Source organism: Rhinolophus hipposideros (assembly GCF_964194185.1).
Source record: "Rhinolophus hipposideros genome assembly, chromosome: 19".
Lineage (NCBI taxonomy): Eukaryota > Metazoa > Chordata > Mammalia > Chiroptera > Rhinolophidae > Rhinolophus > Rhinolophus hipposideros.
Window position 1 is genome coordinate 19941947 of NC_138065.1, and position 12753 is coordinate 19954699.

Genomic DNA, 12753 nt, shown 5'->3' on the forward strand with positions numbered 1-12753 from the left:
ATGACCCAAGCTGTCTTAAGGAGTTCTTTGATTCCCCTTTTCTCTCAGCACCCCACCAACCCACCCAACTGATCTGTTACCGAGTCACATGGATTCAGATCTCTTCTTTCCACTACCATTACTGCCAATCCTAACCTAGGCACTTATTTCTTGCCCCTAAACATTCTAGAATTTTTCTAAGTAGGCTTCTACCTCATGTCTAATCATCTTACATGATGCTATCACCTTAATTTTTGAGAAAGGATATATGTACTCCAAAACCAGAGGGCTTGGTTTCATATTCCAGCTTGGCTACTTCTTACTTCTGTGACATTGGGCAAGTTACCCAACCTCTATATGCCTTCCTTTCATCATTTGCACACTAAGGATGATCAGAGTACCTGCTTCATAGGACTGTTGTGAAAATAAAATGAATTAATAGTTGTGGAGCTCCAAGAACAGCGTCTGGCATGCATTTAAATGTTTGCCATTGCTTGCAGTTGGCACAGACTAGTCATTCCGTGGCCTGCCCCAATGCTTTCAAGAAAGTCCCATGGCATTCTAAGGACACCGTGGTCCCTTGCCCTGGCATTCAATCTGTCCTCAACTGACCTTTCAGCTTCAGACTGCCCATCCTCCTATGGTCTGTAGGCTACCTGGAGGACAGAGCCCCCTCCTTATCCTTGCTCTTCTCATTTCTGGGATCTTTCCTCTCACATCTCTGCCTGATAAGACTCTGTCTCGCATTCAAGCCAACTTGAACTCATCCATGAAGCTTTTTCTGAACTCCGCACTTAGATGTGTTCCCACCCGCCTTTGAATTCCTCCTAGCACAGGGGTCATGTTTCTCTTACAGCAGTTATCTTTTCTATGCCTCTAATTCCGGTCATGTCATTCTCCCTCGAGCCTCAGAGCTCCTTGAAGGTAATATGTGTATTCATCATCATTGTATTCTCTATATCATCTAGCCCCCTGTAATATTTTGGGGTAACAAGAAAGATGGATTTTTGGGTGATCAGAACCATAGCCACCTCTGTGGTATGGTTGCTGGGCAAGTCCCAACGAAATGCTCTGCCCATACTGGAGCCCTCATCATAGTTTCAAGTGACATCAAAACTCACAATATAGGTTGGATGGTCTCTCTGGCAAGTCTTTCTTCACAAGACACCAGAAACACAGTAGAATAAATCTAAGAGGAAAGCGATTTGTAGCCCCATCCTAAAATGCCAACATCAAAGTCACACCAAAAATGTTCCTTATCTATCAATACTAGAATCCAAAAACCATTGAGCACTGTGTTTAATTGGCTAAAAGTAATTTCTTGCTAGATCTACCATCGCGCAATCCCAAGAAAAGCAATTCAGACCTCGGTGACTGGAGCTTGTTCAGAAACACACGAACAACTTCTGGAACATCAGTCACTGCAGAATTGAACATAATGGCACATACAGCCCCTACCCTCAGACTCACAAGAGGTCTCCAAACCCTAAACTCACCAAAATAAAGCCACAACAATGCATATCCCCAACAATAGAGTGAACACTCAATAAATACCGCAGGCAGTGACATCATCCAGGTACGTGGGGTCAGGGAACTGGCCACACTTTAATCCATTCAGTCTAGGAGAGCTGTAACCTGACACCGGGGTAGAGACCTCTTTGCTACAGGAACTCTGGGCATTCATGAGCAGCAGCAAAGGGCTCTTTCATTCTCACTTTCATTTCAGCCATTCAAGAAGCACCCTGCTCCCAGCTTCACTAAGAAATGTCCTGAAGACATCAGATTCAAGAATCTCTATGATGAGTGACAACTAAAGATTGTTTTCCCTCAAATGAAACATATGGTCTTGAAGGTCGAGAATTCTCTCACTCTTGGAATGAATGCTTGGTGGTACCTACAAATCCTTAGGCAGAACTGCCCAAATCTCATTTAACAGGTCAAGTGCTAAGAAATTTACTAGAGTGACTATGGCTCATTTAATTGCAGATTAGGTAAGACTACAAGAAAATAAAATTAAATGTCTAAGTTAGAATATATTAAACTCTGTAACACTAGTTCTTTTAACAAAGGGACATAATCAGCCTTCTTATTCCTTATTTGTTGCTTTTATTAAACAGAGACTTCTCTCTAATTAAACTTTTACTATTCTTAACATATTAAGATATCTTTTTCCTGTAGACTAATGATCCTTCACAGAAAAGAGTTCCACACTCTTACCTTACACTCTCAAATCCTAATCCCACAGAAGCAACGTAACCAAAGAGAGTAAATCAGCACTCCTATACCATTCCTCAAAGGCAAAGGAAATAACACTGTGAAGTTTGGAGCACCAAAAAAAAATAACTCAGGATTTTTTCATACAGGTAAAATCTTACTCATAGATAGGATTTAAATAGAGCTATCTCCAGCTAAATGTGTCCCACTTTCCAAAACAAGAGCTACACAAACAAAAAACATCCTGAGAGACAACAAAAGACTTGGGAACTGTAAAGCTGAAGCACCTGTAATACACACACTGCCCGGGACTCTGTGGGTGCTGCATAAACACTCAGTGACTGATTCATAGGCCATTAGAGTCTGGCAAGGGCGTTGTGTGTCTCCAGGGTCCTGCTCTGGGAGTGTTAGGAATCCAGTTTCAGTCTGTTGTGGTGGTAAGAACTAATATAGATAAAGGTCTAAAAGAACTGAGGTGTTGACAGGTTCATATTATGTTAACTTTCCCTGTATCTTTTCCCAAGCACCCGAGCCTTAAAAAATTGGTAGTTACTTGCATCATTGGGGGAAAGTGAATAAAACTGCCATAAAGATGCATAGCGTTTCCTCACCAAAGAGCGAACAAGCTAAATGGTTGAGAAAAAAACAAAATAGAAACTTACTTTTCATAGACCAGCTCCTCATCGATGGAGAAATAGTGGGTATTTACTGTGCTTTTTGGTCTATTCCTTAAAGTAGCAAAATATAACCGATCTGAAAGACAAGTTTAAAAGATGGGAAAAAACATATGAGAAGTAGGGAAGCTGGGGGTAAGGGTGGTGATAATACTTAAAAGATCAAAATAACAACTGCTACTCATTATTTAAAGAGCCATTAACACGAATTCTTGCAGAAACTTGATCTCTTTCAGAAAGAGACCCCAGAGCACAACAGTTAGAGAGGCAAGAAGAGCACCTGACTGAGGAACTCGGTGGGGGGCAGAGCTCCCACATCTCCCTTGTTTCTAACCAGCCGGAGCTGATAGAAGCTGGGGGTAGCCGTAGAACTGGAGATGCAAGTTTGGTTCAGAAATCTCCAGCCCTCAGCTGTTGCGGAAGAGAAATAGAGAGGCAAGCCTTCCCCTGCAGCTCCAGAGACCTCAAGAAAAGGCAGGGAGGAGAGACAGCGGGGTGTGATTGGGGGATGTCCTGAAAACCGAGACCAGCAAGTGAGTATAAGATAAAGGGGACCTAAAAGATCACCCCGAGCAGAGTCCCCACGAGCTTCTGCGTGCAGATGCGCGGCAGAAGCCGGTGGTGTCCCAAGACCCGGTGGGAAGGCCATCCAAGGGAGCTGCAGAGCGAAGGAGGGACGCAAGAAAGACAAGAGAAGCCGGAAGCAGGGGGTCCTCGGGGAGAGGATAGTAGTAAGAGGGGCTGAGAGCGAGCGCAGCGGCTGCAGGACACTGGGGTTCCCGGGAGAAACCGGGGGCAGTGGCTGGGACGTAGGGGCGAGAAGTGAAGTGTTGGGGGCGAAGGAGGGTTGGAGGAGGCGGGGCAGCTGCTCCTCACCTTTCATGAACTCGCAAGCCCCGATTAGTTCCCCTGACTCCGCTGCCATCTTAAGCGAGATACGCACGGGGGAGGGTGGGTCGTGGCCAGCTGAGGTCACCCACCCCCGGGGACTTCCCCACTGCCCAGGAGCCGGGGAGCTTGCAGTCCAGAACACCGAGCTGGACAGCGAGAGGCAGCAGGCGCCGAAGGCGGAGGCGGCTGGGGGGTCAGAGCGCCGGGCGCCCCGGGGACATTCCGTGGGGAACTCGAGCCCGCTCCGCGCGGGACGCACACGCCCCGGGCTGTGGTCGCTCGGATTCCGACCCGGCTGTTGCTGGTGCTCCGCCGCCTGGGAAACGCAGACCAGCTCTCACGGCCGGGCACAGTCTTCTCCCGGCTCCCAAAGTGATCATGGAGGAGCAGACGTCTGGTCCCAATCGCGCCCGTGGCTACTCGTGCGGCAGCAGGCAGGACTCTGGTGCCCGCCGGCTGGCAGCAGCTGCTCGGGCTCCTCCTTCGCCACCTCCTTTCAGCAGCAGCTCTTCCTCCTCCTCCTCCCCTTGGGTCCGCCCCCAGACCTTTCTCCCCGCCCTCCCTCAGCCCCCTCCACTTTCACGGCTCCGCGGCCATCCCTTAAAGGGACAGCCCCTCTCCTTTCTCTGTGCGGCCCGCACCCGTTACCAGGCGCCGCGCGGGTCGTCAAGAGCCGGTTGCTAAGGCTTTGTTGCGGTCCACCAATTGCGGTACAGGAAGCGGGGCCCTCGGGCCGCAAAAGCCGGGCGGGGCCTCCAGACAAACTTATGAATGAAACGGTGGAGTGGGGAATGGATCGCCTGCAGGGCGCTGCGGCCACTTCCAAGGATGTGCCGGCGTCCCTTCCTTTTCTGCACCCACTCCAGATTTTTCATCTCTGCCTCCCATTCTGTCGCTCGCGCCCCACTCACCCACGTTCTTCTAACCTCCTGCATACACGCACACACACACTCTTAAGGACCTCAGCTCTCGGTGCCCTGCCTTACCTCTAGCTAATCTTTCAAGCAACCCCCATCCCCACCTCTGATGCACCCCTTTTATAAAAAATAAAACGAAAAATAAAGCGTTACCCCCTAGCTCAAAAGAACTCGTACTGGTTCCCTCTATAATACTAGACTCTAATATAACTTGTGCTTTGTTCTCAGGGGGGAAAACGTTCCCATCCGGTTTCCCACGTAAGATCATTTGGGCCGCCACTGGGCGTAAAAATCATCACAAACGCCTAACCTTTATATTGCTCTGGTCCAGCGGGGGCTGGGGAAATTGGGGCGGGGGGTTGGGAGGGGAGGCGAGGCCACCGGGGGGAGGGAAGGGGAGAGAGGGGGCAAGAATAGGGGCAGAGGAGAGAGCCCCTTGTCCACGGGGGAAATTAACACAAAACAATTTCTTTACGTCGTCCGGGTTGAAGCGCTGCAGGGAGTGGATCCTCTCAAAGAGGCTTGTTTCTGTGAAGCATCTTGTACTGTCTGAACAACTTTAATGTTGGGTGTCCTAAGGACGTACCTAATTAGAGGGCCGACTCTTCGATATGAAAATGGCGCTCCAGACTTATCATCAGAAGAGCATGCGCTCTGAGTGGTTTCTCCAGAAACAGGGACTGGCACCCGCTAGGGGATTCGCGGTGGCCAGTTTACCCATTGGGAGAAAGGGGGCGCACGAGTCAAGAATCGATTCCCTGATTTGGGAGGAGCGCTCCGAGGTCGGCGAGTAAAGCTCACAGCATTGGTTTTTGCCCCTTAGGCAGATTTGCTGGCTATCCAAAAAGCTAAACCGGCACAGAAAATGATAGACGAATATTTCTTCGACATTAAGAAAAAATATTCGGAATATCTCAGTAATTCCAATCGAACATGCCCTTGTAGGATTGTAAAAAGAAAAACATCCTGATCTTTAAACTCTAAGGCCAGAACTATATGAATTTAAAGCTGGAAGAATCACTAAAGATCACTTCCTACAGTCGCGTCATCTTCACATGAGGAAAAACTATCTGAAAAGAGTTTTTAAAAATGTAGAAGTCCTAAAAGGATGAGTTGTAATGAGGGTTCCCACTCTGTTGAGATGCATTGCATGTTTTACAGGTCACTGGCCATGGTTATAAAGTTCTAAAGGAAGCATCTCTCAAAACACACTGTCCACACTCATACAATTAGGTGAATTTATTTATTCCCCCAAATCTTGATGTCAACAATCAAATTAGCCAATTCAATTTATTTTACTGAAAAACTCTAATTGAGATTTTATATGTAAAAGATACAGAAAAGTAAAGTGTCTGAATGCCTCAATAAACTTACCCACTTTGTTTAAAAAGCTAAATTAATTCAATGATAGCTATATATTTTTCTAAATTTGCTGATTTAAAATTTGTATAGAATCTAAATCCATTTAACAAATTTCCTAAAATTTTTTCATATCAGTGTTGCATTAGAAAAACTACATTAGAAAAAGAAATTCAAGTTCTCATTCAACAAATAAATTTTTCTCAAAATAAATAGTCTAATGAAAAGAACTCTAAATGTACACTTTCAGAGAAGGCCGATTTAATTGAACAACCTCTTGTTATTTTCTAAAATGAATTTATGAAAACATTTTATTTCATATAATTCTCCTGCTTAGACATTTGGTCATGAGGAGTGAATTATGACCTAAATAAACAAAAGTCCTTAAAATTAAGAACTCAAAATGGAAGTTTATTTTTCCTTAGCATATTTATAATATGAATATTATAATAAAAATTTTGAAATTATAACATTCATTTCAAAGATTCTAGAAGTAATGTTTATTATCGCTTCTCGGCCTTTTGGCTAAGATCAAGTGTAGAAGTAATGTTTATTTAATGTTGCATGAAAGGAAAATAAGTGATTGTTAGCATAATCAAAGCTCTCTAAATCAAAACCTGCACAATCTGAATGGTATAGAAAATTCTACAAGAAAAATTGTGAACAAGATAGGGTACATGTAGCAAATATACATGTCAAGGTTCTAATGAGATCATAAAGCACTTTATTCTGTCAATTATCATGGTCAGAATTCCTACTGGTTGTAGTTTCATAATAAAGTCATGATTTCACAGTATATGGAGTAAGATAATAGAAGAAATTTCTTCCCAATCACCCAAGTTAATATAAACGTTAGGAATTGACTTTTACTTTAAACAACAATAAAGAAAGGAGTTTCACACATAAAGGAAATAGTAAGAGAATTAAGATTACTCAACTGCAGAAAAGGAAGGTAATGTTATACATAGAAATTTAAGTTAAGTGTAGAAGTGTCTCAGGTTTGAAAACAACATTTGGTCCAACTGAGCAAATGTTACTTGAATCCTACCCCTGATGCCCTGAGAGGCAGTACACTGCCTGTGCTTGTGCACCACTAGAGCTAGAAAATTCACTACTAGAGGCCACTCTGAAATATGTCACCATCCTCTCATTCTAATGCTGTCCCTTGAACCTGTACTGAACACCTTTAGGTCACTCTTGCACATGACAACTCTTCAAAAATGCAACTCCCTTGGACCACTTCCACCCCTAAATCTACCCCACATTAAAATCCCTATTTTCTTCAACGTTTTCTAAAATTACATGACTTCCAGCCCCCTTGCTATCTAGTCACTCACTTCTCCAGTTTGTCTATATTTTGTCATAAAGTGTGTCCCAGAACTGAACATAAGCCAGTGGTGGCTTTGGTGTGACCAGTTCTGATAGGGAAAAGAGCAATGATGGAAGATTCAAATGGGAACAAACGCAATAAAAAAAAAAAAACATAAGAAAGCTAAGTTTTATCATTTAGCTGCAAGAAAAAAGGAAAACAAATACTATCTTATTGGAAGAGGTTAAGGAAAAAGTTGCTCAGGATAGTCAAAGGCCTGATAGTTCTTTCACTTACATATTCTATTCTTTTAAAATTATCATGTCTCAGGATATATCATTAAAACATGCTCTTTTAGTTGCTTGTTCAGTCATGATGATGTTATCCAAACAAGTAAAAGAAAATATCCAATATATGCTTTGTATTCTGTCTAAAAATTAATTTTCAGTTTAACTATGGAAACAAGGAACAGTAGAAACCTGCACTACTGTGTAATTTGAAATTCACAGTAATTTGAATTGTTTACATAGTTTGACAATTAATTCCTTATCTGATGCCAAAAATAATTTAAAGCAGCTTTTAGTAAAATATATATACAAAAAAAGTTATTACAGTTAAAGAAGAATACAAAAACTATGTGGACAGTGTGGCTCGTGATATACCTGCCCAGAAATGCTAAGATCTGGGCCTAACCCAGCCATATTCTGCATCACATTGATCACCACTGCCTGTTTAAGAATTCCAAACCAGAATCAAAGATAGTAAGAACCAGAACTAAGAACAACTATTTCCAGTTTTCAAATAGACTCCATGGAGCCCAAGGTAGCAGAGGCCTTACCAGACTAGGTTTTGCCTATTTAATATACTTTATTTGTAAAAGATTATGTGGCAAAATAGAGGAAAGAAAACAGAAGAAGAAACTGTGGTCCATAGTGGAGAATTGATTTTCCAAAGTCACATAGCTGATTGGTGGTAGAAATAAGACCAATATTCATTATTTGCTCTAATAGCAACAATCTTGTCTCAACTTTCTCCTTAGTTTATCTTACATTGTTTAGCTCATAGGTTCTTAAGCTTTTGAGATGATAAAATATCAAGCAATAATATATATGTACAATAACTATTTTCTTCAAAATTTTAGAGAAAATATTGAAATAAGTTGAACTCAGAATGAAAAATAAAAGATGTCACATCTGCCACTGCTATTGTTATGAAATCTATAAAAATTTGAATTATTTTTCCATCCCTGTGCTTATATACCAGAGTTCTATAGAACATAGCTTAAGAAACACTGGTTTAGTGAACATTAAATTTAAAAAATTCAATGATCATCTCATCCTTGACCAATGCAGCCAGTAAAGAATGATGTAGTTTTAGGTGGGTAAAGAAAGTTCCATGGCTAGTTCTATATGCTTAATAGTACTCAATTTATTGGCTACATTTTTTAAATAGGCTAACAATTCAACGCAGTTTTCAAATTTACAGAATTTATCCATCTACATTTATTTGTCATTTCTACTCTTTGTGGAGAATAAAAAATGAACACTTTTTTTCTCAAAAACTATATAAAATAATATTCCTTACACCACTCTTCACCCCATCACCACTATCTCAGCTACCACCACCCATTACCATCACCCTACTGAGAAATATCATTAGTGAGCCACACATTTTAATCTCAAGTTTCCATGTTCACTCCCACATGCACATTTATACATGTCCCAACTATACTCTGTGCATGTTTCTATAAGGAAAATAATAAAAGTTAATGGTTACATTTTATTGAAAACCTGTGAGATAGGTATTATTATTCCCACTTTACAGATGCCACAAAACAGGTACTCAATAAATGTTTGAAAAATGAATAAATAAATGAGTAATTAAAATGCTGGGAGATGAACTTATGTGAATCATTTGAATATATAAATCAGTTCCTTTGCAGCCTGGAGTTGTGGAAAACACACTGGATTTTAAATCAGAAGCCTGGGTTTCAAGCATCACTCTATCACCAACTGTATGCATTGTCTTAGACTGTTTCCTCTGGTCTTAAATAGGGATTGTAATAATTTCTAACTCACAGGAATAATAATTGAATTAAATAAGAGTGCCATGCTATTGTGCCATTGTACACAAATATTTATTATTAATATTAAAGCCTATAGTAAATACTAAATTGTTTCCAAAATCTGATTTTCTCAAGTCTCAAATTACTATATCTATTTAGACCTAGGTATTGCTACTTAATTTACTCCTCCTTAACAACATAAGCAGAATATACACTCACAGAGAAGCTCTTTTCATCAACTGAAGACAACTCCATGGGGTACAAGGGAATGTCGTATTCCATTTCTGATTGCCTGTGGCCATGGTACTGTCTCTAGGGTGTGATAGGAACAATGACCACATTCAGGCATCCTCAGTGGACTCCTAAATTCCCTTGCTCTGGTTCTCGTTCTTTTAATCATTCTGTTCCGGAAGACTGGTACACAAATGTTGTTGTTCCCTGTGATTTCCATGGCGACCCTTGATACCTCTTTGGAATTCTAGGTTTTCTGGTGACGAAATTCCAGGAGAAAATAATATATTCAGTAACCTAACAGGAGACCTTTCATTTCCATGTTTTCAACCACAAAATGCTCAACAATTAGTGAAAGGATTCCTGATGGTTGTTCTTGCTGTTGCTGTTATTAACACCTGTAATTGTATTGATTCCCATGAGAAAAAAACACACTATGTATCTTCCATGTATCAAGCCTTCCTGCATAAGGAGTCTATGTTATTCTTCAGATGATATCTCAAGTATAATTTGGATTTGATAATGCAGGAAAATGGTGATATGAGTAATCTAACACACACCACACACACACACACACACACACACACACACACCCGCCCATGTTTCTGCTTATCCTAAAATATATTATACATATTTTAGGTAAAATATGCCTCTTCACAACCATGTTTTATTTCCCATAACATCAAACATGTATTTTCTTTATATCTATACATCATTCATTGAGCAAATATTTACTGTTTACTATTTGCCTGGCACTGTGCTAGGTGCTAGGATTACAATCAAGAATAAGGCAGACCTCTTATTCTTAAGGAATGTACATTCTAGAAAGAGATACAATAAGCAAGCTGGCTCCAGAAGTAAGACAGATGATTGTAGGAGTCAAAGTGAGACTGATGGGAAAGGCCATGCACATTAGTGCCTAAGGGCTGATATGAGACCCAATCTACAGTTACTAGCTGGTGTTCAGTGTGAAGCCTTTTCTGTGAGTGTTTCTGGGTGATATAAGAAGCCCACCAAGCTCCATGTAAAAATTTCAGAAGAGGCCCTTACCTTTTGTTACTAAAAATAAACTATCAGTGATGAATGGATTTATAAAAGAGTTAGTTGATGAGAAGGCAAAAATTTATAAAAGAATTAGTTGATGAGAAAGCAAATTAAAAGTTTATACTTCAGTTTTTGAGGCACTGATATTTTCTTTGAATGAAATATGAGATAGAGTTGACAGAATAGAGGCTAAGATAGTATTTAGGAACTCTGTGATGAAATTGGATCACAGGATATTTTTGGATAAATATTTTCGATAATATTGGTACTGAAATGACCATACAAAAAAAACTGAAATATGGAAAACAATTTTCGAACTGGAGGACTGTTCAATAAATTATATCAGGATAATTTATTAGAAATATGGGGGGAAGTAATTTAAATATCTCACCCACATGTGAATGAATTCCACATGAGTGAAAGAGTTCAATAATTTAAAAATCAAACAGTTGATTTAATTATTTAAGTATTGATTAATTATTTATCCAATCAGTTCCGCAGGGGAAAGCTTAGACCCAACAAAAGGAACTGAAAAGGAAAAGATCAACAGATTCGACTATGTTAAAAACTTAACCAAAATGAAAGGTAAGCATCAAAACAGAGAACATATTTTCGGGAAATCTGAAATAATGAGTGTTATGTTTTATGTAGAAAATGTATACCAATATAAAAGAAATCACAACTATCACAACAAAGTAAAGGATGCAGACAACAATTTACAAAAGAGTAAATTCAGCTTGCAAATGCCATGTGGTAAAAATTCTCAGTAATCAAAGAAATAGAAATTTAAACAGTGGACCATCTCTGTTTTTAATACAATAAATTAGAAGAAAGAAAAAGGTTAAATGTTTAATAATAATTCATGTAATAAATTAACTATCATGCAAAGTCAAAGTAATAATTAGGAAGATCATGTAAATGAATATACATAGAAAATAATTTGTAATAATGGTTATTATTTTTGAACACCTATTATGTTCCAGACTGTATTACAAGCCTTTCACATGTTATCATTTAATCACAATATTTAATCATACATAATCATTTTCATACGGTGATATGAGGCTCATGGTTGTTCAAGTGTGCCCCAAACTGAATAGTTAATGAATCTGAAACTGAAATCCAGATGTGACTGTCCCCCAAAGCACATAACCTTAACCATTATATTGTCACACTCTGTATCAAGTGCTATGTTAAGGTTTTAAAAAGATATTATTAAAAACTGTAGGCTGTGGTACATTTATACAATGGAGTATTACACAGCCATAAAGAAGAAAGGAATCTTATCATTTGCAACAAAATGGATGGATCTAGAGAACATTATGTTAAGTGAAATAAGTCAGAAAGAGAAAGACAAGTATCATATGATCTCACTTATATGCGGAATCTAAAGAAAAGAATAAGTGAATGAACTAATCAGAAACAGTTTTGGGAACAAAAAGGAAAAAACTGAGAGTTGTTAGATGGGCAGGGGGTGGGGATAAGGGGAAAGGTGAAGGGATTAGGAAACAGTTGGTAACCACAAATGGCCTCAGGGTTTTTGAAAATTAATTTGGGGAACGTAATCATTAATGTTGTAAAGATTTTGTTGGGTATCCAATGGACATGTGTCCTATTTGGGAGACCACCTCAGGGATACTGTGGATGCCTGATCATGGCTCTGTACACCAGAAGCTAAATAATAATGAATGCCAACTATAATTTTATATATATAATGTGATGGCTCAGTGCGAGGTCGGAGGGATAGTGGATGCGGGGAGGGGGGTTCACAGTGTAAGGGATATAAATGATGAACATCTAAGTATTACCTTCTCTTGTACACCTTTAACTAATAAATTATAAAAAATTTTTTCTTTAAATTAAAAAAAAAACTGTAGGGGGGCGGACGGATGGCTCAGGTGGTTAGAGCACCCTGCTCCTAACGCCAAGGTCGCCCGTTACATTCCCACGTGGGCCAGTGAGCTGCGCCCTCTAAAGCTAAGATTGTGAATAACAGCTCTCCCTGGAGATGGACTGCCATGAGCAGTCGGGAGGTTGGCGTGAGATACCACGGGCTGCTGTGTGCCATCA

General features: G+C 40.2%; 1 protein-coding gene across 3 annotated transcripts in view; it reads right to left on the reverse strand.

Moving 5' to 3' along the window:
* CDC14A (cell division cycle 14A) overlaps positions 1-4283 on the reverse strand; it is a gene marked incomplete at its 3' end in the record, with an annotated part of 133978 nt that extends 129695 nt beyond the window's left edge. For 2 of the 3 annotated variants that reach the window (XM_081025826.1, XM_081025824.1), the window contains exons 1-2: positions 3744-4280; positions 2856-2946 (exon numbers count right to left, since the gene is read on the reverse strand). In XM_081025826.1, coding sequence (XP_080881952.1) covers positions 2856-2946; positions 3744-3792 — 140 coding nt within the window. In that variant the 5' untranslated portion in view covers positions 3793-4280. Of the gene's footprint in view, positions 1-2855; positions 2947-3743 lie in introns of all 3 variants that reach the window. The other variant, XM_081025825.1, reaches the window with a different exon arrangement.
* Between the last annotated feature and the right edge of the window lie 8470 nt (positions 4284-12753).